The 27,133-nt window shown below is 37.0% G+C and overlaps 3 protein-coding genes across 10 annotated transcripts in view; 1 reads left to right on the top strand and 2 right to left on the bottom strand.

Annotated features, from left to right (window-relative positions):
* ppp1r9a (protein phosphatase 1, regulatory subunit 9A) overlaps nucleotides 1-3,008 on the bottom strand; it is a 50,754-nt gene extending 47,746 nt beyond the window's left edge. Inside the window, exon 1 of one of the 2 annotated variants that reach the window (XM_052584758.1) lies at nucleotides 2,752-3,008. The gene's annotated coding sequence lies outside the window, so the exon portion shown is untranslated. The remainder of the gene's footprint in view (nucleotides 1-2,751) is intronic. The other variant, XM_052584752.1, reaches the window with a different exon arrangement.
* Nucleotides 1,268-13,286, top strand: sgce (sarcoglycan, epsilon). Of its 7 annotated transcripts, XM_052584778.1 has the most exons (13): nucleotides 1,274-1,436; nucleotides 1,829-1,915; nucleotides 5,986-6,108; nucleotides 6,946-7,103; nucleotides 7,511-7,583; nucleotides 8,141-8,339; nucleotides 8,908-9,070; nucleotides 10,160-10,374; nucleotides 10,960-10,986; nucleotides 11,377-11,565; nucleotides 12,481-12,524; nucleotides 12,777-12,814; nucleotides 12,909-13,286. In XM_052584778.1, the coding sequence occupies exons 1-13, from the start codon at nucleotides 1,400-1,402 to the stop codon at nucleotides 12,957-12,959; spliced, it is 1,404 nt and encodes a 467-aa protein (XP_052440738.1). In that variant the 5' UTR covers nucleotides 1,274-1,399; the 3' UTR covers nucleotides 12,960-13,286. The 7 variants fall into 7 exon arrangements, with proteins under 7 accessions (XP_052440741.1, XP_052440742.1, XP_052440743.1 ...); XM_052584781.1 differs by lacking the exon at nucleotides 1,829-1,915 and having other exon boundaries at nucleotides 1,268-1,436; XM_052584779.1 differs by lacking the exon at nucleotides 10,960-10,986 and having other exon boundaries at nucleotides 1,273-1,436.
* Nucleotides 13,287-13,786: 500 nt separating this feature from the next.
* LOC127979361 (N-acetylneuraminate 9-O-acetyltransferase) lies at nucleotides 13,787-23,666 on the bottom strand. Its single transcript, XM_052584767.1, has 18 exons — nucleotides 23,107-23,666; nucleotides 21,850-21,946; nucleotides 21,652-21,772; nucleotides 20,527-20,565; nucleotides 20,347-20,409; nucleotides 20,215-20,259; nucleotides 20,007-20,130; nucleotides 19,725-19,927; nucleotides 19,226-19,639; nucleotides 19,044-19,133; nucleotides 18,832-18,951; nucleotides 16,870-17,026; nucleotides 16,663-16,742; nucleotides 16,479-16,580; nucleotides 16,245-16,385; nucleotides 16,097-16,174; nucleotides 15,740-15,832; nucleotides 13,787-15,164 (listed from the first exon to the last, which is right to left on the bottom strand). Exons 1-18 carry the CDS (start codon nucleotides 23,411-23,413, stop codon nucleotides 14,913-14,915), a joined length of 2,526 nt encoding a protein of 841 aa, XP_052440727.1. The 5' UTR covers nucleotides 23,414-23,666; the 3' UTR covers nucleotides 13,787-14,912.
* Between the last annotated feature and the right edge of the window lie 3,467 nt (nucleotides 23,667-27,133).

The raw sequence follows: 27,133 nt of genomic DNA, 5'->3' as shown, positions 1-27,133 counted from the left end.
AAATGGCCATGACCATCTGCGTGCTCAGTCTCTCCACGGGGGGTTGAATGCATTTTAATAGACCTTATCTCATTGTCATCTTTAGAGCTTATGGGGCATGATGGATGGGGGAGGGAGGAGCCTCCAGTGCATTATCCTCAGAGAGGGGTTGTGTTTGTGTTTTACAGCACTACATTTGCACTACATGCTAGAACCAAATAAATAAATAAATCCCATTTCAGTGGTCATGCTACATGTGTACATATGTCACCAGTTTTCAAATTGAAAATAAAATGAAAGTGGTGTCAGTCACAAACAGCAATGATAAACGTATTTCAGCCACTTTAAATTTTATAATAAAATGCAATCAAATAATATGTTATTTTTATAATATGTGACCCTGGAGGCATAAGGGTCATTCTTTTCCCATTTTTAAGATTTAGTACGAATAGATAATATTTGGCCATATGTAACTATTTGCTGGAATCTGGGGGTGCAGGAAAGGAAAAAAAAAACTTTTTATTTATTTACTGTAAGAAATTTACAAAGTATCTACATGGAACTTTATTTAATATCCTAATGATTTTTGGCATAAAAGAAAAATTTATAATTCTGACCCATAATGTATTGCTGGCTATTGGCATATTTTTTTTGTATAGTTATCTATAATCCATTATTACTATTGATATTGTAAACTTAGCTATAATCTATAAACATAATTTTTTTTCCCACTGAGCATCTTTTTAATTACAAATAATGAACATTGAAATATGAATGAATGAATGAATGAATGAATGAATAAATGAATGAAAAGGGAAAAATACAAACAACTAAACAAAGGAAAACTCAAGATATGATGTAAGATGGGAAATTTCAGCAAGATATACTCCAAATCTAAGCAAAGTGTTAAGAAATGAAGAAAAAATAAGTTATAAAATATTGCAACAGCGAAAATTTTTTTTGAAAGAAATTACTACCGAAGAAAAAGGCAAGCAAGAAAGAAATAACAACTTAATTTGATAAGCCTCTATATCTAATTATAACATTTTACAGAATACACGAGTTGAAAACATGAGCAAAGTTCTCATCTGGGAGCCATAATATTTATAATATTATTATTATTAATATAATAATAATAATAATAAATGGTTAAACAATTAGGCTTGCATTTTACAAAATACTTTTTGTGTGGTATATGCTACATACGTTTTCCATTCTGTCTTAACTGGGTCCCCCGTAAATATAGCTTGTGATTTTTTCCAGCATCTGCGCCAGATGTTTTAGCCAACCAGTGGCCATCAGCTTCAGTGAGTGGGAGGAATCCGAGCAGCGGAGGATGATGCTTATGGCTGTCACGTCCCGAGGACCACCAGCGATACTTCAAATGTGTGATTTGAAGAGCTACTGCGGCAACTGAACGATGGTCTCGGTTGGCGTTTTCGCGGGGCTCATAGTGGGTACGTAACGTTATAAAGACCTGAGACGACGACACTGGGAGAAATACTCGTTCTTTTCCGTTGGATGGTAGCTAGCCTGCTGGCTAACGGAATAGCTCTCGTTCTCTTTACATCAGAATGATAAACTGACTGGCAGTTAATCGCTAACTCAAAGATTCAGAGTCGGTATATCAACTGTACTAACGTTACGTGAAAGAGACGTTAATATAGGAGTTTCCACTAATAATATATAATTTTTTACATAGGCTACTATAGTTAAATGGCAGCAACATTACACTTGTTTTTTTTGCCTGAACAACAGGAATGTCTTGTACAATTACGACGCTGTTTTTCTTAGTAAATGTGTTTATGTAATTTCCCCTCTATTATTCCTGTTATGTCCGTTGTAAAAGCCGTTATAGTTCGTTGTGTCAGCGGCACAGACGGACAAACCCGGGCTTTAATCGACTCCAAACAGAGATCTGTGTTTCAGAGTGGCGGTGAGTGATTGCAGAGAATGGCTGTGTCTCAAACACTAGCATGCTGCCCGTCTAGTAGCAGTGGGGATTGTGAATCATCCCAATGACTCGAATCTTTTGACTCGGTTCAGTGTCCTTTTTTTTCTGCAGGTTATGCTATATCATGTTTTCATTTTTGTTCATAGTATCAATTGGACAGGGAGACCCCTGAAAAAACTGAATTTCTAAATAAATAAATGACAGTAACAATCAATGAGAGCACGTTTAAAATGAGGGATGCACAAAAGGTGAAAGAAAAAATATGAGTCAAGTGAACTAGCAATTCACTGTCTTAAATTATTACTTCAGCATCAAAACACTGATTCATTCATGAGCTACTTAAACAGATGGTTTGGGCATTAGCATGCATAGCCAGATATCCAAAGTGGTACATGTGATGTTCTAAATGCCGACTAGGTAGGCAGCTCACTAGATTTTGAGACAAAGCCAATGTGTTTGAAGTGATCATAACACACGCACAGCACTTTGCCGTGCAAAGCTTTTTGGGCTTAACACCTGCCAACCTGCTGAATCGCCAACCTATATAATTCACCTTCCTCTTGACTCTAATGAAGTAGAAGGGGAAGAACTAGGCTACTTTAACAAAACTACTGTTTGTGTATTTATTATAACAATATAAGTTATTCTACCTCTAATATGTAACGTTTTTTTTAAATGCTTACAGTTTCACATAAACATTCTGATGTGCATAATACGTTCTACGTAATACGCATTTTATGTCCATTATAAATGAATGCATTGATATTAAAACCATTATCCACTTCTTCAAGTGTATTAAAAATGAAAATCGGTATTACCTGATAAATGGACGGCTTGAGAAAAGCATTCACTCCCTTCAGCTTGAGTGTGTTCCTGGCTACAGCTTACTCATGACAGGCTGACCCAGTTTTGTGCATAACATTGACTTCCAGGCGAGGTACTTTGAACGGTTTGACGTCTTCTCAGTCCTGCAATTAGTCTGCCCTGTTTTTTTTTTTTTTTCCCAATGAATTGTGAAATGCATGAATTGACCGGAAAGGAGAAGTCGGCACAGTGCAATAGTTCAGTAGGATATCCCTGGCTGTGTCACGACAAGGGAGGGAGCGAAAGAGAAAGTATGGCACATGATGAATATTTTGATTTGGCCCACCCAAGGTCAGCCCATAAAATCATAAACCAGGATTAGCCATTTCCACAGCGGGGCACGTCTGTAATTTGTGTTCGTGTTTGCGCATGTGCGTGTTTGCTCTGCCATTACTTAGCGTCGCAAAGTTTGCCATTAACCATTAATGGTTGACTCATTAGCATATAGTGTTGATCATCCCCTGCAGTATCCCTTGAGTTCACACAGTATTCAAATAATTTTATAGCCCCTGGGATGTGGTTTTGTCATCATTGAGTTTATATCAGGCTCCGGGCTAAGATCTCCCTCAGGGTGAAAGAATAAACCATCTGCCACTCCAATTATTCAAAGCATGCATCTGTGACCCCATGCGCACAAAACCAGAGCCATCAACACCTCAGAAACAGATCAATACCTCCAGCGTGGATTAAACCATTAGTAATGACACACCTGCTCAACAAGCCCCTACAGTGCATGGATGTTTGGTTTCTGTGACCTCTGCACATTAAAGTAGATCTTTGTGTAGTTTTAAAGTCTGTTCACACCAAAATGAATTATCGGAGCAAAAATTCACTATGGTGTTTATCAAAGAACACCGAATCCACAAGTACAGAGAGAGCCAGTTATAAGTCTCTTCCTCTGGTATTTGCTCTTGTGTATCAAAATAGTCTGTTTTGAGCATTGATTTGTCACAGTTCTGCATGGGTGACCAGAAGTGTGAGTCTTATTGGTTGGATGGTTTTCTTCTCCGAGTGGCAGGAAACAGAATAGAACATCTTTACATAAAAAAATACCCTCACATTGACAGCATGTGAATAGTTGTGACGGCCTGAACAGATGCATAAACAGCCATTGATTCAAATTAAAAAGCATAATTTTTTTACTCATTAAATTATGAATTATGTTTGCTTATAGTGTTTATTTGCATACACCTTCACAAAAATGCAAAAAAAATAAAATAAAAATCAGTATCATCTGTGCTGCTTTTTTGAATATAGGCAGTACCGTTGTAATATCCCATTATAAATATCAATTGTTCATCATTCGATAATTTGCTACATCAGTAATCGCTAGACAATGTACATAAACATTGCATTTACAGCCAGCCCCCTTTGCAACAAAAATATCATAACATTAATTGCGCTCACTTTTTTGAATAAGGCGAAGTTTACCAAGATTTTTATTATTATTAAAAATTTAAATACAAATGTGAATAATTTGCATGAAATAACCACTAATAATATTTAAATATATAAAAAAAATATATTTTGATACTCAATGTATGGGTGTCGTTGTGTCAAACTTAAAGTGCAGTTTAAAAGTAAAATGTATTTTGTTCATTTAAAAACAAAAATCTAAATAATTTGCATTAAGGTATATACAAATATTTATATTAAAATACATAAAAATATATTTCTCCTTTGATACACATTATATACTCTTATATTATGCATGCTTGTGTGTGTGTGTGTGTGTGTGAATTTATGGGGTAGGCTGATTTAAATCCACAGGACCGTTTTCTTTGTTTGTTGATGTATCAAAGGATTATTTTATCTTTATGTGTTCATATTTACAGTATGTCAGCTCTCTTTGTGTAAGCCCTTGGTTTTTGCTGTTCTGACCTGCTTAATATGTTTGAGCAACCTTCAGCCTCCATGTAAGCACATGCTCTGCCTTAAGTGATGTACTAGATGCAGTTTGTATCTGAAAGCTTGAAGAGATCTGGTGTTTATGTAGTGCATCGCTGCAGTAGCTTTCTCCCAGTGCAGCACACTCCCCTGTGGAGATTTAAAACCAGCTTCCTCCCAGCTGACTTGTGAGAAAAGAAAGAGACTGTAAAAGCATGCTGGCAACCATCTCTCCAGTATCTATTATGAACCACTGAAAAAACTGAGCGCTTTTCTTTTATATAACACTTGAACGGGGAGTATGTGTGCATGTGTATGTGTTGCAGCAGAGAAAGGGGGTTTAATGTGCAGAGCGAGGGATGGGGCGATGAGAGGAGTGTTGAGCATTTGAGATTGTGACTCACTGTACTACCCTCCTGATAGGCCTGATACCCAAGACACACTTACCCACTCGCTCACATAACACATTCTCACACACTCCCACACAGATGATTTTTAGAAGAAAGAAACACACCCTGTTATATAAATGCATAAATATAAGAAGAAAAAAAAACTACATAAAACTTCATATAGAGAGTTTATATTAGAGTACTGGAAAAGGGCAAAAAAAATGTAATATGAAAATTTGCAAAGAAAGTCACTCTTAAGCTTTTCCAAATTATATCCATAAATTATTTATGTCTGTCTATTATGAAACAACAGAATCATATTATTTATTTAATTATTATTAAATATTATTTATTTAAATTAAGTTACTATGAAGATTTTGTGTTTGGTTTTTTATGCCATGTGATGGCATAATATAAGAATTAATTTATTTAAAAAATTAATAAATAAAAACATAATGAATGGTGGTGTGTATTGGTGCTGTCCAATGATTAATTGGTATTAATGGTATACAAAATACAAATAAATGTTATACAAACACATACAGTATATATTGTAAAACTATTTACATATATTGACATTTATATATTCATATAATATTATATATAAATATACTTAATATATAAACATATCTTTCTTAAATATATACATGCATGTATGTGTATTTATTTATACATAATATATATATATATATATATATATATATATATATATATATATATATATATATATATATACATATATATGTACACACACATTAATTGCAATTAATCATTTGACAGCACTAGTTTGTACATATTTGATTGTTTTCTAATAGCTGTTTTTTTTGTCTTTGCAGATGTTTGTTTTACCGTTTACAGTAAGGTAATTTGGTAATTTGAATTTAATTAATTTGTCATTTCTTTCCGCACCAGTGGTCACCATCCTCTCTAAGTCGCACGGCGACCGCAACGTTTATCCTTCTGCCGGAGTGCTCTTCGTTCATGTGCTAGAGAGGGAATACTTTAAAGGAGAGTTCCCACCGTATCCAAAAGCAGGTATATTTACTCCACTACTTACTCAATAATATGCCTGTTGTTACTTTTATCTCTCATCTTTTCTTTAACCCTATGATTATTCAGGTTGGGTATAAAGTCAAATCCAGCCTAAACCACAAAGCATTCACCCGCCTGCAGATTCAAGTTCTTCAGGAATGATGTAGAAGACCCTCTTGTGGTTGCTCTTGTCTGAGGCTCAGTTTGTAGTTACAAGTTACAAGTCTCACGGGAGGCAATAGTAACAATTACATCTCTTATTTTATTAGTTACAATACAAAGCAGTTAATGCAAAAATAAAACAAAATCAGCTACGGCTCAAATTCAATCAAATTCTAAACAGCAATCTTGGAGATACTGTTAAGCACCCCTCAATAGGGTGTCAGACTATGTCCTCGATGTGACTTTCAGTTGTAGCTTACTCCTCAGAATTTTCATACTTATTTTTGGGAACTTCCAATCCCATTTGACTCCTCAACTCCTCTATATCCTGTATGATCCAATCTTCCTGTTATAGGAGTATCAGTCTCTGTAAATCCTGTTTAGTTTGTCGGAGGTCCTTCCGCTGTGGCCTACTGTACGTTGTTGTCTTCTTCTAGCACTTCTCTTTCTTGGCTGTAGTCTTGTTTGTTTTACATCCGCTTGTGGTTTTAAACCTTCTCTTCACCTCTCAGTTTACACGTCAGAGCCTATATCTTTTTCTAAGGAAACCTGGTACATGATAAATACAAAGTATATCTCTCTCCACAATATTTTGTATTTTGCAGTAGCCATGTAAAAGCACATTTGGCACAGGCTGTCTTACCTTATTGCTTAAATAAAAATGATTCTTCTTTTCAGGTGATTCGAGTAATGACCCCATCACATTTAATACTAACCTCAAAGGCTATCCGGACAGGCCTGGATGGCTGCGTTACATTCAGAGAACCCCTCATAGTGATGGAGTCCTCTATGGCTCACCAACCGCTGCACATATAGGCAAGCCGACCATCATTGAGGTGTGTTATCATGTACTGTATAAACACGTCTGATCTTCTACACTACTGTTTAAAAGCTCGGGTTTGTAAGGTTGTCTTTGAAGGAAACTAATACTTTTTATTCAGCAAAGGATGCATTAAAGCACATAGTAGTGTGTAGTTTGTATTTTCATTGGAATAAATCTATAATCATTTTTTGCTAGGAGGGTAGAAGGTAACAGGACAAAGTTGAATTTGTATGCAAAAGTATGCTTATCTCCTCTTTGTGTATTGTTCAGGCTTTCTATTCATGTGAGGCTTTGGCTTTGTTATTCTTCTTTACCCTTGAGAAACTGTATGTGCTTGCATCTGATTCTGACATCCTCTGCATGGCATGAATGTAAAGCTGCCCTGAGCCGGGCTTAAACTTTCCCTCTTGCGTGTTGCAGATTACCGCGTATAATAAACGCACTTTTGAAACTGCCAGGCACAACTTGGTCATAAACATCATGTCTACAGAAGGTGAGAGCCGAGAACAGTTTGGATTCCGCAAATCTCATTATAACATACAGCCATATGCTCAAAGAAAGACTCTGTTGTTCGACTTAAAACCTTAATATGGAGAATAATCCTAAAGTATGGAAAACATGTCATTTTAAGATTAATGAATCTACCGGCCAGATGTTAACATGTTTGGTAATACTGTTATTAGTTGATATTTTAATCAAGTAAATAGTGTTATTTTAGCAGCTGATTTAGTGTATTCACCAACTTAAATGTTGCAAACTCTCTTTCACAGGCAGATCTGCTTTATGTTTATATTATATGTTATGAGATTCCCGGTTTTTATGTTTATATTAAATGCTATGAGATTCCCCGTTCCTGATCTGTGTTTAGCTTTAAGCTGAGCAACTGTTTCAATGCAGATGTGACCTTACCGTGACGCAGTCTACCATCTGCCACAAAGAGACTCTTCAACATGACAGCCTTATTATCCTACTGTTATGTAACTGTTACTTCTAATTGCATAGAGGAAGATATGTTCATGTCTCTCCTACTTTTTTTTTGCTTTCTGGCAGAATTTCCTCTTCCCTATCAGGCTGAGTTCTTCATCAAGAACATGAATGTTGAGGAGATGTTGGCCAGTGAGGTGCTGGGAGATTTTCTCGGTGCGGTCAAGAACGTGTGGCAGCCGGAGAGACTCAATGCCATCAACATCACTTCAGCGTTGGACCGGGGCGGACGAGTGCCATTACCCATCAACGACCTGAAAGAGGGGTGAGATCAAAATATACACTGAAACATGTATTAGTCGCACTGGACTTGTGGTATAAATCAACAAATATGAAGTAGCAGTAGTGTATCTTCTGGCTAATCTTAATTATACTAACAAGTGGTTTAGTAACTGTATAAATTGCTATATTATTCAAATGAATTCATTCTTGAAAAAAAAGAAAGAAACTCATGAAAGGTAGAACATCTTGTCCCAGAAGGCAGAAGAACAGTGCATATTGACCCCTTTGAATTCATGTAAAAGCTGCCCTTCTCACTTCACATTTCTTTAAAGGAGTTCCCTCATGCGTTGGCATAAGTTGTTCATCAAATATTCATGCCCTCTTTCAGAAGATAAAATGTTCCAGAAAAAGCATTTTAGGAGCTCTCGGTTTAGAGGAGAAAACACTCATATTGACAGACAGAGGATGTATATTGTCTGTCTAGTGCTATTGTCTTTAGTACCTTTATGCTGTATTTCTATACAGCATGCTTATGTTGAGTGCTAATTCACTGTTAAATACAGCTTCAAAATGTATGAACAGCATGCATAAAGCTTCTGTGACGTTGGCAGTGTGTATGTGATGGTTGGAGCAGACGTGCAGTTCTCATCGTGTCTTCGAGAGGTGGAGACCCCACAGAACCAGCTGCGCTGCAGTCAGGAGATGGAGCCCGTCATCAGCTGCGATAAGAAGTTCAGAGCTCAGTTTCACATCGACTGGTGCAAGATCTCTCTGGTGAGCGCCAGATATCTGGCTCTGATCTGTGGCATACTGTGGAATGAGATCCACCATGAGAGGCCACTGTTGTGTGCAAGTTAACATAACTTTTACTTTTACAGCAACTTTTTTTTTGTATGTACAGTATGTATGCTTTTTATTTATTAGTTTATTATTTTCCATTATCTTAAAGCAGATATTATTCCAGCTTTACTTCCAACCTAATCCAACAACAGCCATTTTTTGGTTTAAGAAACATTTATCTAACATTTAAATGAGCATTTAATAGAAGTCAGACTTATATGATCCCCATCATTATTGAACGTGATTATGTAAATAATGTTCTTCTTAAGGAACAAATCAGCATATTAGAATAATTTGTGAAGGATCATGTGATACTAAAGGCTTAAGTAATGGCTGCTGAAAATTTGGCTTTGGCATCACATGAATAAAATAATTATTAATTAATAGTTCATTTACATGTAAAGGTGCTATATGAAAGTTTTTGACTCTACTAAAGCATAAAAAATACAGTAATATGTTTGCAGATATTCAAGAAACATGCTAAATTAAAATTATTGTTTATCTGAAAAACAATGCTACAGTCAGTTAGTCTCCTTTGAAAATGTTTTGGTTTGTGAAACTACGAGTTTACCCAATAGTATTTCGGCACCCCGGGTTGCCAGATGTCAGAAAACACAGCATATTTATTTTCATTCATCGTTGGTGTCGTTAATCTGGCAACATGCCTGTGTGTCAAGTCTGAGAAAGAGGGGCTGAGTAAAAAAAAACCCCTCTCTGATATTTTGGACTTGGACTGTAATACCTAGTTCGACCACTCGGTGTCAATCCTACTGTATGCTGTATGCGCCTAGAAAACAGTTATTTTAAGTTGTAAAAATGTCACAGTATTACTGTTTTATGATCAAATAAATGCAGCCGTGGTGAGTATAAGAAGCATAAGAAAATCTCCACCCCAAACTTATGAACTATAGTGTACCTCAAAACACATTCGCACACAAATTAAGCAGGAAATGTAATGTTGTTATTCTCTAACCATGTCAAGCGTTTATTTATGCTGAGCCCAGTTTGTCTTTGTTCTTGAAGGTGGACATCACTAAGGTTGTTCCTGTGCACAGTAACCGTCCAGACCCGGGCACAGGTGTGCTGCCGGACATCGGCGAGTACAACCCGCCTTCAGAGTCACTGAAAAGTAGAGACTATTTCGCTGACTTCCTGATCACCCTGGCGGTGCCCTCAGCTGTCGCCCTGGTCCTCTTCATCATCCTCGCCTACTCCATGTGCTGTCGACGGGAAGGGGTGTAAGTTCGCTGTGCTAAACTCTTAGTGAAAGTGAATCACACAAGCAAGCACAAATCTCCTCTTACACTTAATACTTGTAATTAATGGGCATTGCTTAATGGCTGACATTTAAATGATAGATTACTTTTTGATCTTTATAAACCATGCAGAGCCAGTACAGCATCCTCTAAGCAGTTAAGTGAAGATCTTGAGGGCTTTTCTAGAATATGTCAAAGTCTGAAAGACGGGGTCGCATCCCTGCCAAAAAAGCAGCTTACCATCTTCATCAAGCATCATTTTTTCCCCCTCTCTATTTAATCATTAACTGAAACGCACTTAGTCCAAAGGTTCCATCTGTTGTATTTAGAGCCATTCCGGCAGATGTTTCCTCTTCATTATCAGCCAATCCCAGTGTGTTTCCTGATGATGTCACCCACCATCAGAGCTACCGCCGCAGCCTGAAGGAGACCACTGCATCACCAGACTTCATTTGATCCATTCCCACCCCTCCATTCCCATCCTGACTCGCTCTCCATTGGCTTTTGTGTGGTTGTCTTTAACAATTAATATTAGAATTTAATTCCGTCATTTTGTTTTGTTTCTAGGGAAAAAAGAAACATGCAAACACCAGAGTAAGTGTTCCCTCTCCTGTGGTCTTGGCTTTTTCTTTCTCCTTTTCGGATCTTTTTTTCTTTCTTTGGATAGGTTCCCCATGTTTTTTTTCTTCCCTATGTTTTGTTATCTTAAATCCTTCATCATGGTGACATGTTCATTTCCATCTCATTCATACAATCGCCTCTGTGTCTCCATGTTGTCATCAATGGGCAGCTGCTTCAGTGACAGAGATATATGATTAATATAATTGTATGAGGTAGTGTGTCAAAAGACAAATATTCATCAAATAGCCCTGCAAAACAGACAAATATCCCAATGTTATCCCTAGAACTTCAGATATTCTGTATTATACTTTTTGTGCATGTATTTGCTTTAAATAGTCATTTAGCTGCTCCTTCCATTCCCAGTATTCAGCTGGTTCACCACAGCTCCATTCAGAAGTCTACTAAGGAGCTCCGCAGCATGTCTAAGAACCGGGAGATTTCGTGGCCTCTCTCGACTCTGCCGGTCTTCCATCCCGTGAGCGGAGAGGTGGTGCCGCCCATCCATCCCGACAGTTACGAGACCACCAGCATGCCGCTCATGCAGACGCAGACGTGAGTCTGTGACTTTTGCTTTAATCAAGAGCTTCTGGGTGAAATGTAAGGTATAATTTGAGTTTGGAAATGGTAGATCTGGTTTAAGAAGAGCTGAGAAAGTAGGTTACTATAATCCAGTGTTCTTTAAAAACAAGCTTGAATCCCCCAGTGCCCTGGTATTAAATCACTGATGACTTGGAGAGATTAAAGCAGATCAAACATCACTACATATGTGTATTATCATTAGTACGACTGACAAGAAATTATGTGATAAGAAGAAAAAAAGTTGGAATCGAATTCAAAAATAATTTAACAATCTTGGTTACTTATGGATGCATAAAATTTTTTTAGTACTTTTAAAGAATGCACATTTTGAAAAATAAATTCAGTTCCATTGCCAAGTGTGTAATAGATCATTTTAATTATTCTGTTCACATAATACTTTTAAAACCATTCTTTCAAAAGATGTTTGCACAAATGCAATCCAATAATTGGTTTTAATTTTATATTAAAAAACAGAATTAATCAAAAGTAAAATGCTTCTGACAAAAGAAAGTAATTTGTATCTTTATACAATAACTATGTACGTCAATATTTGTCAGTAACTACATTAATTTAAAGTGATAGTTCACCCCAATATTTTAATTTTGTCTTCCTTTACTCGCCCTCATGTTGTTCCAAACCTGTACAAATTCATTATTTTCTATGAAATATTGAGTATTTTTTTTCTATTCACCGATAAGAATCGACTCAGAGCCTTTGACCACAATGTCTCTTTTGCACTGTTGGAGAATAAGTGCATAAAACTCTGTTGCTGTTGTTGTTTTAGTTTATGCAATACCTCTTAATGCAACCGCCCCTCATTATGCTATTTTTTCTGCGTGCTAGTGATGAGCATCTTGGCCAAATCTTTGCCATTGTCTTTATTTACAGAAATCTACAAAATCAGATCCAAATACCACAGCAGCAGTCCTCTGGTAAGTGAAGCAATGAAAACTGACGTCTAAGCTTTTCATCCCATTGATATAAACAGAAAATAGATTTAAACATTTTCCTAAATTATCCATAAAAAGCTGAGGGCAGAGGTCATTATCCTGACAGAGGAGATGTTAATTGCAGTCTTTCATTGCTCTCTGGTGAACCCCAGTGTATACATATTGAACTGCCATCAGACGGCTGAGAAATCTCTTCCTGTCTAACATGCTGTTCATTCATTCATGCTAACAAAGGAGATAATTATTGTATGACGACTTTTCGGAGACTAGAGGCAAGTATTATTCTTTGCATGTGTGATAATGTGTTTAAAAAAAAAAGAACAAGATGAGCTATTTCATGTTTCTAAAGTGTTCCTCTCATTGTAGGTAAATGGTATTCCTGAGGAGAGAAAGGTGGCCGAAGCTCTAAACCTGTGATCTCGCGTGGCTTCACTTTTGTACCCGTTTAATCTTGCCAAATGTGCATGTGTAGCTGTAGCTTCAAGTTCAATGCCTACGTGTTCTCATGCACATGTCTAAAAGTGCAATATCCAAACCTTATTCAGTGTCATAACTAATGCTGAGATTAGCACACTAAAACAATACTTTAAAATACTATCCACATATGTTGTCAAATGTTCATTTTTTATGATGAGGCACTAATGGAGGCACATTTACTGGGATCTGATATTGTCCATTTGGGTTCTCTTGTATGAGCAAATGTGTTTTGATAAATAAATGAATACACTTGCCACTAGATAACAACACTGGCGTATGTTTGTTCTAGGGATGTGAGTGGAAGACATTTAAACAGAAATTAAGATTAACTAAAAAATTATTTATTTTGATGATTTATTGTCAGCATTGACTATACAATATGATGAAGGCCTTTCCAAATTGATTGAATATTTTCACATTTAAACATACTGTAAACACAATTCCTTTGAGGCCTTTGGGGTTTCTTTAAATAAAACTTAAAGCGAACGTTCATAATTTTTTTTTTTTTTTAAATCAGTTGCATGGATCTGTCAGGTAAAGGCATACTGTACAAATTTTGATTTGCTTAGAAAAAAAAAAAAAAACATTTTCACTGATGGGAAACAAAGTATTAATATACCTTACACATTGCAGTTGCTTTAAAATAAACCTACATTGAACTGCTATGAAAAGTATATTTAAAATGTAATAGTTTCATAGTAAATTTAACTTTTCAGTAACTATAATGGAGGACCACTATTGAAACAACACGCCTTTGTCTCTCAATGGCACATTAAATAGGATTTATTTACAGCATTATCAGTAAACCGATCATTAAATTTCACTCTTTTTACATGTAATATATTAAAAAAATTACATCAAGTTGAACATTTCAAACCATTTCAGAGGATATGAAGACATGCATTAAACAATAAATAATGAGGTCACAGATCATAGACAAAGCTGACTCTAACATTAAGTTGTAATCTTATGAACCGAGTAAACCCATGTGGTAAAAAAAAAAAAAAAAAACCCCGAAAGACAACTGGCTCAAACGACTCAATATCTGCAGGGAGTACGCCCCACTCAGTGCAATCAAAAGAGGGTAACCACATCATGTTATAATCAAAGCGCATGTCTTATTTTGTCTTGATAGTTCAAGTTTACCTTTCACATCAAAAGCGGTTCCTCCCTCATCCACCCAAAATTAACTGAGCAAACAATCAACTTCTGGACAACATTCTGATTGAAGCAGTGCGTGCTGATGGATTCCATTAGTAGTGCGAACAAATTCACTACCATCGTTTGAGTTTTTTATGATGGCACATAAATGGATGTTTACCTTTCGATAATCCAAATGTTTCATTTTCACAAGAAGCTGTTCACCTAAAGGATAGAGCTGCTGGTGTGACATGAATGTAAATTGTGGTTTTTATGGAAATAGTTGGTGCACAAGGCAATGTAGTTCTGACAGATTTACAAGCTGAGAGACAGGAATGTATTACTCCTAGACATTTTGCAGTCGTGGGCGCTGTGAACAAAAACTGAAAACTGGGAGACACACAAACACATACCACTGTATAAAATATGAACATACATTTTTAAATACCGTCCATAAAACACATCTCAGGTCTATGAGAGGACAGAGCACAGGTGTATCTGTTATCTGCACACAGGATGTATTATTTGTCTACTGCAAACATCCTGCTTTAAGAATCCTTATTTGATCATCTGATGTCCTTGGCTTCAGTTCCAGCTTGAGTTTTGTAAACAGGCCAATGGCGTAAGAATTCCCAGCATAATCTCCTAGGCAGGATAAATGTTCTAGGCCTGTCATGTTCCTTTATTTTATACAGACAGCTCCATTGGGATCCTCAGCGGACAAGATGTGCTACGGTCTCTGATTGCCCTGGATTATTCATTTTGGGACAGTATCAGTACCAGCAATAGAAAGGCTCCTGCTCCCAGCAGTCTCTTCAGTAGAGGCCCGCTCTCTTTAGGAATGGCCACCTGGGCCAAGTCATTGGTGATCTGGGAAATCTCATGAGCTACACAGACAAAGATGAATGTGCTGATGATAATGTTTAAAGTGGGGTTTCCAGGAATGAGGACCAGGATGCCCTTGGTGTCTGCTGCCAACCAAATATGATACTGGCAAATGAAGAGCTGATGGAGAAAACCGAAAGCATGTTAGAATCATCTCAAATCAAAACCGTGTAATAGTTTCTTTCCAGCATTTTTAAACATGCATTTGCAGTGGACTAGGTATTTTACTTCAGTGTTGTGTCCCTTTTGTTCTATTTCTGTGTGTTTTGGTTGGTGTTTGTGTGTCTCTGTCCAGGAAGAAGCCAGATTGGTTCATGCATTCTAATTGGTGCCATAAAAGCCTCCTTCGTCACTTCTAAAACTGAGAGTATCTTTGTGTGTTTGCCTTTGCATACTGTTTGTTTGTTAGTTTGCTTAGCCCACTTTGTAATTCTAACTCTACCATCTCTTACTCTCTTTCATTCTGTCCCTTTACACTAGACAGGGCATAACAGGAAATTGGGGGCTCGTCCGGGATATGAACCCAGGAACCTATTACACTGAAGGGAGAATCATATCCCTAATCTTAATCAAAAGACGGATGAGTTGTAAATGTCAATTCTAATTGACAGGATATCAAAAAAATACATATAAACATGAAACTGGCAATAAAACTTTTATTTTGTTTGTTTGAAGTAAAGCTTGTACTGTCTCACCTCTAGGGATATCTTTCCAAACCATGCAAAGAACGAGCTGTACAAAGAACGAGCATAACCAGGAATATTCCGGATCAAAATGAAAGCCAGAATCTGTGGGCAGAAAAAGCACAGTGATGAAAAGTCAGCAGCCTCATAGGCTTAACAGAACAAAGCAAAAAGCTCTTTTGAAAGGGATCCATTATTTTAGGTTACAGATGTTCTTTCTGTTCCCACAAAAGCTATCCGACTGTCTGAATCAAATGTGATAAAGGTTAGTGTTGTTATGAAAAGATATGATTTTTTTTAAATCATTCATAGTTACAAGTGTGCAAGAGAACGTTATTATAAAGAGCACAAAGTAGAATGGGTACTTGCCTGGACGACTGAAATGTATGGATGCATCTCATTACACTCAGACTTGTTTTTGCACCCACTGGCCCAAATGGAGTACGTCTGGGAACAAAAGAATCAATTGTAAAGAAGTCAAAGTAATATTTTCAGAGAGAAACCGAAAAAGTCTTACAATAAAAGACACCACAGAGACAAAGAGCAGACAGTTGGAAATCTTGTTGGAGAAGAGAGGCTCTCCTTTGGCTTCAGACAGCAGCTGACATTTCTGCAGGACCAGGTATATGAAGGCGAAGAGCATCCCATTGATCACGGCCTAGCAATCAGAAGAGCAGAAATCTGTTAGGCCTACTTCAAGACAAATGTTTTACAGTTCTTATTAATTCAAAAGAATGGATGTTTTACATACAAATCGGTCTAGTTTCCACCTGAACCACCACTCATGGATGCTACCTTGCAGCTCAAAGAGCTTTGAAATGGGCCACAAAGAGAAAACGGCCTCAAAGAGTTCCTGCAACAAATGCGAAAGATTTAAATGCACAATTTTGTATCAAAACAAGTCTTAACAGTCCTTTTGTTAGAGAGAAACTTACCTGTGTATATGCAAAGAAGCAGATGAAAAGAAGCAAACCCAGAAGTTTCAACAATAGTGCCAGATTCCAGAATGCACTACCTGTACATAATTAAAAGAGAAAACTGTTTCAAGGCTTGATGTATTTTATATGTTTAAAAATGATTTTAGGATTGTCTGAGGTCTTTTAAATGAATAACAGCAAATACTCTCGTATAACTTCAATTACCATTGGCTTGCTTCTGAAGAATCTGTGGCCACAATGCCATTGTAGCATAAATAACTGCAAACCAAAAGGTGACAAGAGGCACAAAGTAATAAAACTGATAAGGCCTGTCCATAACCAGACACAGCACCACCACAAGGAAGTTAAGCCTGAAGACAACCTAAAAGACAGAAAGGATGCATTATTTATATCATATGCTGTGCAGTTATGCGCTATTTTTTTTTTTTTTTTACAAAGCATTTCCCTCTAAATGTTGCCATTATCTTATTAGTTACTGTATTGTTATAGTTAATATTTTTGAATAAATGTACAGCAACAAAAAATAAAATAAAAAAATAATCATAAATAACATTCATAATGCCGTAAAATATAAATATATAATGCAATATTGTGATTTAGGCTTTAATAAATATATTATTAATATAATCTACTGTTTAGAAGTTTGGGGTCTATAGAATTCTTCCAATATTTTTGTAAGAAGTCTCTTATGCATAGCAAAGCTGCATTATTTATTAAATACATCAAATAAACAGTAATGCTGTGAAATAATATAAAATGTATTATGTAAAACTACTGCTTTCTACAAACCCGATTCCAAAAAAGTTGGGACACTGTACAAATTGTGAGTAAAAAAAGGAATGGAATACTTTACAAATCTCATAAATTTCTATTTTATTCACAATAGAATATAAATAACATATTAAATGTTGAAAGTGAGACATTTTGAAATGTCATGCCAAATATCGTCTCATTTTGGATTTCATGAGAGCTACACATCGGGCCCTTAGAACATGGGCTCAGGAATACTTCCAGAAAACATTGTCGGTGAACATAATCCACCATGCCATTCGCTGCTGCTGGCTATAACTCTATAGGTCAAAAAAAAAGCCATATCTAAACATGATCCAGAAGTGCAGGTGTTTTCTCTGGGCCAAGGCTCATTTAAAATGGACAGTGGCAAAGTGTAAAACTATTCTGTGGTCAGACAAATCAAGATTTGAAGTTCTTTTTGGAAAGCTGGGACGCCATGTCAAGGAAACCCAAGTTGTTATCAGCGCTCAGTTCAGAAGCCTGCATCTCTGATGGTAAGGGGTTGCATGAGTGCATGTGGCATAGGCAGCTTACACATCTGGAAAGGCACCATCAGTGCTGAAAGGTATATCCAAGTTCTAGAACAACATATGCTCCCATCCAGACGTCGTCTCTTTCAAGGAAGACCTTACATTTTCCAACATGACAATGCCAACCACATAATGCATCAATTACAACATCATGGCTGCGCAGGAAGAGGATTCGGGGACTGAAATGGCCAGCCTGCAGTCCAGATCTTTCACCCATAAAAAAACATTAGGCACATCATAGAGAGGAAGATGTGACAAAGAAGACCTAAGACAGCTGAGCAACTAGAAGCCTGTATTAGACAAGAACGGGACAACATTCCTATTCCTAAACTTGAGCAACTTGTCTCCTCAGTCCCCAGATGTTTGCAGACGGTTATAAAAAGAAGAGGGGATGCCACGCAGTGGTAAACATGGCCTTGTCCAAACTTTTTTGAGATGTGTTGATGCCATGAAATTTAAAATCAACGTATTTTCCCCTTAAAATTATACATTTTGTCAGTTTGAACATTTGATATGTCATTTGATATTGTATTCTGAATAAAATATTGAAATTTGAAACTTCCAAATCATTGCATTCTGTTTTTATTCACAATTTGTACAGTGTCCCAACTTTTTTGGAATCGGGTTTGTATATTAATGCATTTGAAATGTTCCTGTGATCCTTCAGAAATCATTTTAACATGTTTCTTGAGTAGCAAATCAGCATTTATTTATTTTGATCATTAACACGTTTACATTGGACTTACATTGGACATTGGTCTAATCGTTTTAGAAGAAGATCATATCTCAGTCACTGCTACATGAATACGGGAACACAAGATAAGCAGAGTCTGGCAACAAGTACCTGACACACTCTGTAAAGTCCAAAGTCTCCCTTCAGCCAGAAGAATGAGAAGTGTCCATATCCTGTTTGGAAGAGATACGCAGCTACCAGGACACGGACATGCATGTACACGGGTATAAACTGAGAAAACAAAAAAGAGTGCAGTCACTTGTAATACCAGAGTAAAGCAAAGAAATCCACTGTTATTAAATCCAAGCTATTAATAACCATACAGTGCTAGCTCCAGAAATGTGGTAAATAAGGATAACCAGCTGCATCCAGCCCTTCCATTCATCCGTTTGCTCTCTATTCAAGAGTTTCGTCTGGAAAGAGAAATAAAACTTGTATAAGAATATCAATATGAACATTTAAACAGCATTTGAGACTAGAACAGCTTCCTAAGAGCCTGCGCTACCTCTTTGCTGTTCTCACTGTAGAAGATGCCCAGAACGAAGATGTAGATGAGAGGGATGAAAAAGGTGGAATGTGTATAGAATTTCTGCTCCTTCATAAAAATGTCTGCCCTGTCACACAGGTAGAAGTACAACATGATAAGGCTCATTTTGCAGATGGCCAGTAAAGGTCCCTTAGGGTTCAGCTGACCCACAAAAGCTGGGGGTTTCTTCTCCTCTCCGCCCTCCACATCAGGAACGTGTCTGCTCTTATGATGTCCACTATAGCCCATGATGAGCAAGATGATGATGGACAGCAGAAAGAGACCAGCAGCTATCATCTGAAGGACGCTTAGGGGAGGAGCGCTCTGACAGCAAGAGCCGTCAATGGGCTTCAGGATCTCATTGCACATGGAGTTCATCAGAACCATGGCGCCCTGAGAAGTGGGTAAATATTAGTCATAAAGATTAAAAGAATAAAATAGTTACTAATTCCAAAACTAATCTCAACCAGAGGCTTACAACATCTCTTGTGCTCTCAGGAAGGTGCAAGCCATCCACCGACTGGGAAATGGTCTCCATAGCAGCTCGCCGAGAGGCCTCTAAAAACTTGACTTTCTTTTTGCTGGTATTCAGAGTGCTAACAGCTGCCTCGTTGTACAGATTTATCTGCTCATTTGTGATCATCTTTCGACTGTCACTTAGCGAGTCTTCATAAACAGGATCTATATGAACAGAAAAGGCAAAAACATGAGACAAAAATGTGAAGCCATCATTCCAGAGGATCTGAATTTCAAAACGAACCTTGCAGAACCCAATAGACTTCACTGTGCTCTGCTAGTTTTTCCAGTGTGTCTGATATAGCGGTGAGGTTCGCTCTGTACTGAGAGAGTGCCTCACTCTTGCCGTTGTGCAACTTAATGGACCACTGTTGGAAACCACAAACATCTGTCATTAGAAGGACTTTCAAAAACAGCACCTGAATTCATTATGACTGCAAACAGGAACTCACCGTAGCAGCACCGATGATGAGGACATGTGGTTTGGAAGCAGATCCCTAAAATCATGAGATGAGACCAGAGTCTTAAGCCTGTGATTTAATAACTTGCCTGCTTTCTATCAAGTGCAAGTTGATTGTCTTTACCTCTGTCCATAACATCAACTGCCCCTTCAAGGAACTGTTCACTTCAGCATGCCACAGGAAGTCCTAAAAAGGTAAACATATTCGGAGTTGTTTTATAACAATTAATAACTGTGAAGGATCACTGCTCAAATAAAACGTAACTCTCTGCTGTACAGGACACAGCTAATGAAAAATACTTACGACAGTGGAATCACCATCTACAAAAGGGATGTTTTCATGCTGGTGGAACAATTGAGAAGTGCATATATAATTAAAAATACATATAATTAACACACGATAAAACAACTTTGAAAATGTATTGTTCATATTAATTTTGTTTTATTTTTTTTATGGAATAATGCAGTGTTTACTATAATGATTTATTTATTTATAATTCAAGTGCCTCATAATCTTTAATCAAAATAACTTCCCTTCCCACTTGCAACGACATTGACCTCAGATGACTTGTTCACTGGCACGAGGGCAGGACAATAGTCTCCCTTTTAGCAAACACTCACTCACATGCGATTGCAAAAAATTACGCTTTTATATATTTATGGTAGGACATTTAAAAAATATCTTCATGGAACTATACAATGTATTTTTGGCTATCACTACAAATATACCTGTGCTACTTAAGACAGGTTTTTCTTGTAGTGTGTGTTTGAGAGACATGGTGACAGTAAAGAGCATTTTTAATTACTATGTTGAAATCATATCTGTGGAGGGTGACATGCAATTTCAGTCTATGAAAATCAACGTGGACCCATTTGAGCACTGAAAAATTAAAGTTGGCATGTTAAAGCAGAAATATGTGACCACCTTTCCTTCACTATTTTGATGGACATACAAATGTAACAGCTATCGAAAGAGGCAAAACATCTAGCATGGGACTTGACTTGTTCATCTAGAATTTATCAGATTGTAGAACAAGGGGAGGGTGAAGGGATTTTTTAAAATTAGAACTAAGGTTATTCCATAAAGAATAAGAACTGTATGTTTTTATTTCATAGTGACCTTAAATCATTTACATATACACTTTCACTCACATAATGTACCCAGGTTAGTGTCTATAAACAACTGCTTTTGTTCGGGGCATATTTTGAAATACCAGCGGTAACATTCTGCTAAACAGGAACAACTACACCCTTTCTTTTTTAATTTAACTGCATCCCTTGAATGGCACATTTATTAAAGTTACAATTGCTTGGGGGCCATCCAACATTGAAAAAAATACGACTTAGAAGTAAATACTCACTCTGGTCTGAAATACATTATATCAGTTAACCCAAAGAAGGCTTACTGTAATGAATAGCAACAACAAACCTTGTTCCCAACTTCTTTCACCTCAGGGTTCATCATTTTGATGAAAGAATAGAAGAGCTGACGTATTCTAGAGTCTCCTACAAATGCTATTCTCTTCTCTCTGAGGCAAACCTTTGCTTCACTGAAAGACAATAAAAGAACTGTAAATTCCAGTCCACATTTCAATCCCACATGCATCACAATCACAACATGATTTACCTGCTTTTGTACTTGTGAAGCATGCAGCCATAGGGCTGCCATGCATTGTCCCCTAAAAAACGCCCACTGGATAAAAGCCAGTCACACGTGTCACTGCCTGAAAGAAACAATGCATAATTATAGTGAAATAACCTTAAATTAAGTTAAACTAATTATTTATTTTTTGTGAAATAAATTAATTTATATTTTGTCATAAAGCAGGAGTGCAGTAAAGACTCTTACATAGTTAAATACAATTTCTATTCCAAAAAAACTTTTTTATTTTACCAAAGATTCTGAAAAAATCTAATAAAATTACACACACACACACACACACACATATATAAACAGCACAACTATTTTCATCTCTGATTATACGAATGAGCATCGAATCAGCATTAGAAGAATCATGTTAAAACAGCAAAACCACAGAGCAAATATGTCCATCTGATAAGTGTACAACATAAACAAAGACTTTAAAATAGTGTACAAAGGCTTTTCAGTTACAATATTTAGTTCATCCAAGTGCTTCTGTGCCAGCATGGTAAGGAGAATAAGAATGTTTGCTTACTCTACACATTTAGACCATATCTACACATTTCAAATCATTTTCAACATAGTAATTACATGATATAAACGATAAAAAAAAAAAAAAAAATCATTTTCAGATTGGCGATATATTCATTGCTTAATCCTGATAGTACTAAGGACAATAATATCACCTGAACATGCCTAAACATCAACACTTCAGTTTCAGGCAACACAAGCAGGACTAGATGAATGTTACCTGTAAAAAAAACTTAATATACTACATGGGTTTGGCTGGATATCAAAATCTAGTGAAGCAGGTAAGTTAGCCTATATATTTATGAGTATTAGACACGCCTATAATAACCCCTCCAAAATACTACCTGGCACCTGCTTTTAAGCTACGGTCTACTGGGCGCTATGCGTCAAAGAGTTAAGTCTAACTGGAAATGCAACCCTGACAAACCAGCTGGGCGACAACACTGGTTTTAGCTTTGATCTGTTATTGATTAGCTAAAATCTTTGACAGATACAGTGGTGTGCTTCGTGTTAAAATTACTCCAAACAGACATCCGTAAAAAAAAAAAAAAACGGTCACAGTTTATTAGTGTATTCACTTGCAAAGCTGCAGCTCTTATCTAGCAGTGACAGACGCGCACACCCTCCCAGAAAACATTGAGTGACAGCATTAGCATTGACGCTAACACAAACACGCAGCTCTTTCTCACACATCGCCACACAAACACTCACCTCCATAATGACGAGAAGCCGTGTGGAACACAGTGAGAAGGACGACGGCGGCGACAGACAGCAGTTTTGCATTTTTGATGCTGAAATATTGATTTATTTCTCGTTTGCCTAGGCTATAGGCCAGGACCGCCATCTTGGCTCCTCCATGACAACAGGCAGACAGACGAGCTGCGGCGAAGCTGACGATGTCAGAGCCGAGCGGCGCGTGCTCGCTTCCCGCGTGCGCCTCCGCTTCTGTTGTCGCGAGCAGAGCAGGTTTGCTGGAGTCCGATTGCGCTCCTTCTTCTGCGGTTGGCTCAACTATCATATCTACATCAGATTTTACGTTCCCCTGATTGCTTTATTTTACCTTCCAACGCCTTAAAGAAATCTCGCGCAGACTTTCACAAACTAACGTAGCCTAGGCTACTTCTTAAGTTATTTTTTTTTTATCCAGTGCCCTGCCCACTTGTCGAACGGGAAGAAACCAAACCTCGTTAAACTTGAAACTTATATTCCTTCTGTTTACTGAACCGCTACGACCAATATCATTTGTTTGATCAAGATACGCAGCCGTTTAAATGGTTTGTTGATAATGACATGCCTTCCTCAACAATAAAAGGAGATATTGGCAGGGCAATTCTTTAGCTACTATGTGAACAAACCAGTATTAAAGGGTCATGAAACCCCAGAACACATTTTTGAGATGGCTACAGATCTGTACTGGCTGCACATCTCTGAAAAGACTAAAAGCACTCATAAATGTTTTCAATAGTGGAAACTGGTTATGTTTTTATTTTTGTATTTTTTTTCACAGCAATTTCATCTTTCAGGTTTGAAAATCAAAGTCAAAGTGTATGGAGGCTTGCAGGACAGATCTATGTCAGCTGGCCCCGAGTATTTATTCATGAGAAAGAGGTCATTGAATCCAATCACTGCACCCTGGAAGGTTAGTTTAGTTTCAGTTTCACATTTAATTTAACACAGCAACAAAGAATAACCCTCCCCCCACCCCATACTGGATCAATAAGAGATGTAAACAGTAGTCTGGCCTCTAGGTAACATCATACAATTCTTAACACAGGTTTGTGTAAACAGTTAATACAAAATTGTCAGTTGACACACTTTCAAAATAAGACATAAATGGCATCCACATGTTATAGAACTTCTCAACCAACCCTTTTACACTGTATCTAATCTTTTCCAAATGTATATGACACATGACCTCTCTAATCCAGAGTCCATATGTTGACATAGGCCTACTTTTATATGATACTATCCAGTGGCCTGTACCATGAAGCCAGTTTAGCTGGGGTGCATTTCCCAAAACCATAGTTGCTAACTAAGTTAGCAACTTTGTTGGTTGTAATGCAATTTCCCATTGCCATCCAACTAAGTTCCTAATAGGTTAGCAACTATGGTTTGGTAAATGCACCCCAGGTAAATTTCTGTTTAGTTTGCACAAATCCTAGGTTTTAAGCTCCATGAAAGTGGCTGTGTGCCTGCATTCATTACCTTAGTAACATACACTCCACAGCTAACCCTGGTGTGTGTTTCCCAGAACCATAGTTGCTAACCTGTTAGCAACTTAGTTGATTGGCAATAGGAAATTGCACTGCAATCAACAAAGTTGCTAACTTAGTTAGCAACTATGGTTTTTGGAAACGCACCCCTGCTCTGGGGTAGGTTATGTTCTGGTTTAGAGATCCCAAACTGAAATTTGACCAATCAGCTTCAAGCAAAGTGACACATCTCTGATGCAATAAAGCCATTCTCCTTTCTCTTACTTCAAATTAAATAATTAGTAAAACATTTTTAAAGATACAATTGTCTGATTTTAGATTTTTTTTTTTTACAATTATTTAAAATTATGTAATTATTATACCCTTTATACATTACACAAATTAGCTTAGTTTAACAGCAATTATTAAGCTTTTATTTTAAATTAATGTAAAAATATAGATAATATGCAAGATAAATAAGTTTTAGAATCAATAGCTTTAAACATGACTACATACAGTATGAACTTAGATTTTTAAGTGTTTTAAACCTATAAATATTATTAACTACATAAACTAACTTTACAACTTTTACTTGCACTTATATGACACAATGTTTTCTTTAAATTTTCCTTTTTGATTGATAGATCGTTTCATCTTGTAAATGTGTTTAAATTCTTCATATTGTTAAATCTTTTAATCTTTGGTAGTGAATCACATTGACTCTCATGAGAAGTTAATCACAGTTTCAAGGCTTGTGATTGGCTGTCCATTACTGATGTCACACTTTTATGTGCACATTCTACATTAACTCAGGATCAAGCCTGAGCTGACAGTGAAAGTTGATAATCGTTGGATAATCAGCTTCATGGTACTAACAAAGCCGGATTGGACTGGTTTGGTTTTGTCAACTCAAAACTAATACTGAAACTCAGAGTTTGTTCAGCCACCATCATGGTACAGGCCCCAGGTGGCATAGTTTCTTATGCAAATCTTACATGATTCTCATTGCTATTTAATAACATTAATACTGAACAGTCAAAAAGTCTTAGAGCCAGTGGCCACACCCTTCTTAAAGCTAAGGTAATGAATGGGAAACCTTTTCGTGTTCTTAACAGACACATGTAAGCCTTCTAGACCTTCTCTTTTTAGCTTGTAAGGCCAGGCTTCAACTGCAGTTTGGAAAAGTATGCAATCTGTTTTAAGTAATGTCATGGGCATGTATTCTTAAAGATTCTAAGAATACTCTTAGATAGTTCCTAATTTAGCTTAAAAAAAATCCTAATAGGACTCTTATCTTAAAAGTGGTTCAGGACCAATCTGAGAGCAACTCTAAGCCAGGCAACACAAAATAACGGTGCTGACCCCTTAGCTACATGTAGCTGTGATCCAGAAGTGCTGTAGACGCCATCTTCTGGCCAGACGCGGCAATCCATACATCGGTGCTGCACTTTGCACACTTAGCACTTAAACACTTGTCTACTTAAATTACGTATTCCTGTATTTGGTCTAAGTGTACAGTATGGAGAACTTTTGATTACTCAGCGGGACTTGTTTTATAGGGTTGTAAAAAGGCAAATACAGTTTTTATATACTTTGCATTTAAAAAAAAATATGTCTGCATGTTCAGTAGCTGCAATGTCATAGACAACCCAAAGCAGCTGCAAACATTTTACAAAATAAAAATCGCATTTTTATCAATAAAATGCAACATTTTACGTTTTACTACAAAATAAGTTACATGTAATGTATAATTGAACTTACACTGTAATGATTTCCTGGACATGTTGTGATTTTGGGTCACATGAGTATGTGAAAATGATGGAAAGACTCAAATGCTGCTCTGAAGTGCGATCAGATTTAGTACGTGGATTTAGTACGCACTGAGCTGTGCCATTTATTAAACCATGGGACAAACTTGCACTTGCACTTTCTGTCGTGTGCACCTGCTCAGACCTCAAGTGTGGGACATTACTGAGGTGCACTATGGGATTGCATGACAGCTTTAATACCCTAACATGTTAGTGATGTTGGAATGCGCCACTGTTCTATTGCCAGTGTGCCAAATTTGCTGATGTTACAACCGCTAATTGATCAGATGGAGAGGAAGGCTGGGGAGAGCTGAGCTCTTGTGCCTCTGTTGATAAAAAAATAAAAATAATAGGTAATCAGGATCGAGTGTTCACTTTCAGTGTGAGGAGTATTGAAAAAAGAAACCTCGCAGGGTAGGCTAGCCTCCCCTCTGGAATATCAACCAATCATCATAGAGACATAAATTTGAACATCTCCCTCTGTGCTGATAATGTACTTATGACTAGCGATATTGAAAATTTGATTACCAACAGATTTGCCAGGCTGTCATTCAATGATACAAATTAAAAGTAAAGGGAGAAGCTGCATATAGGCTATAACGTTACAGCAGTCGGCTCTATTAACACAGACTTTTAAGAATGTATGGATGTTTACTTCAAGAGATAGGCCAGGTAAGTGAAATTATAATATCTTGTGTGTCGTTTTCTTACGTTTTCTGACTAAAAAGCAATTTTAAA

This window comes from Carassius gibelio, chromosome B19, assembly GCF_023724105.1.
Source record: "Carassius gibelio isolate Cgi1373 ecotype wild population from Czech Republic chromosome B19, carGib1.2-hapl.c, whole genome shotgun sequence".
In the NCBI taxonomy this organism is placed as follows: Eukaryota; Metazoa; Chordata; class Actinopteri; order Cypriniformes; family Cyprinidae; genus Carassius; species Carassius gibelio.
Note: the sequence above shows the minus strand (reverse complement) of the source record. Positions and strands in the feature narration are given on the sequence as shown.

What these genes read in the sequence shown, in the direction of transcription:
- sgce (XM_052584778.1), top strand. Translation starts at nt 1,400, where the DNA reads ATGGTCTCGGTTGGCGTTTTCGCGGGGCTCATAGTGG. An exon ending in ACTGGTGCAAGATCTCTCTG is followed by an intron (nt 9,071 to 10,159) that starts GTGAGCGCCAGA and finishes TTGTTCTTGAAG; the next exon opens with GTGGACATCACTAAGGTTGT. An exon ending in ACCACAGCAGCAGTCCTCTG is followed by an intron (nt 12,525 to 12,776) that starts GTAAGTGAAGCA and finishes ATGCTAACAAAG; the next exon opens with GAGATAATTATTGTATGACG.
- LOC127979361 (XM_052584767.1), bottom strand. Translation starts at nt 23,413, where the DNA reads ATGATAGTTGAGCCAACCGCAGAAGAAGGAGCGCAATCGGACTCCAGC. An exon ending in TCATCATCGGTGCTGCTACG is followed by an intron (nt 20,131 to 20,214) that starts GTGAGTTCCTGT and finishes GGTTTCCAACAG; the next exon opens with TGGTCCATTAAGTTGCACAA. An exon ending in TTGGAAAGATATCCCTAGAG is followed by an intron (nt 15,165 to 15,739) that starts GTGAGACAGTAC and finishes TTTCTCCATCAG; the next exon opens with CTCTTCATTTGCCAGTATCA.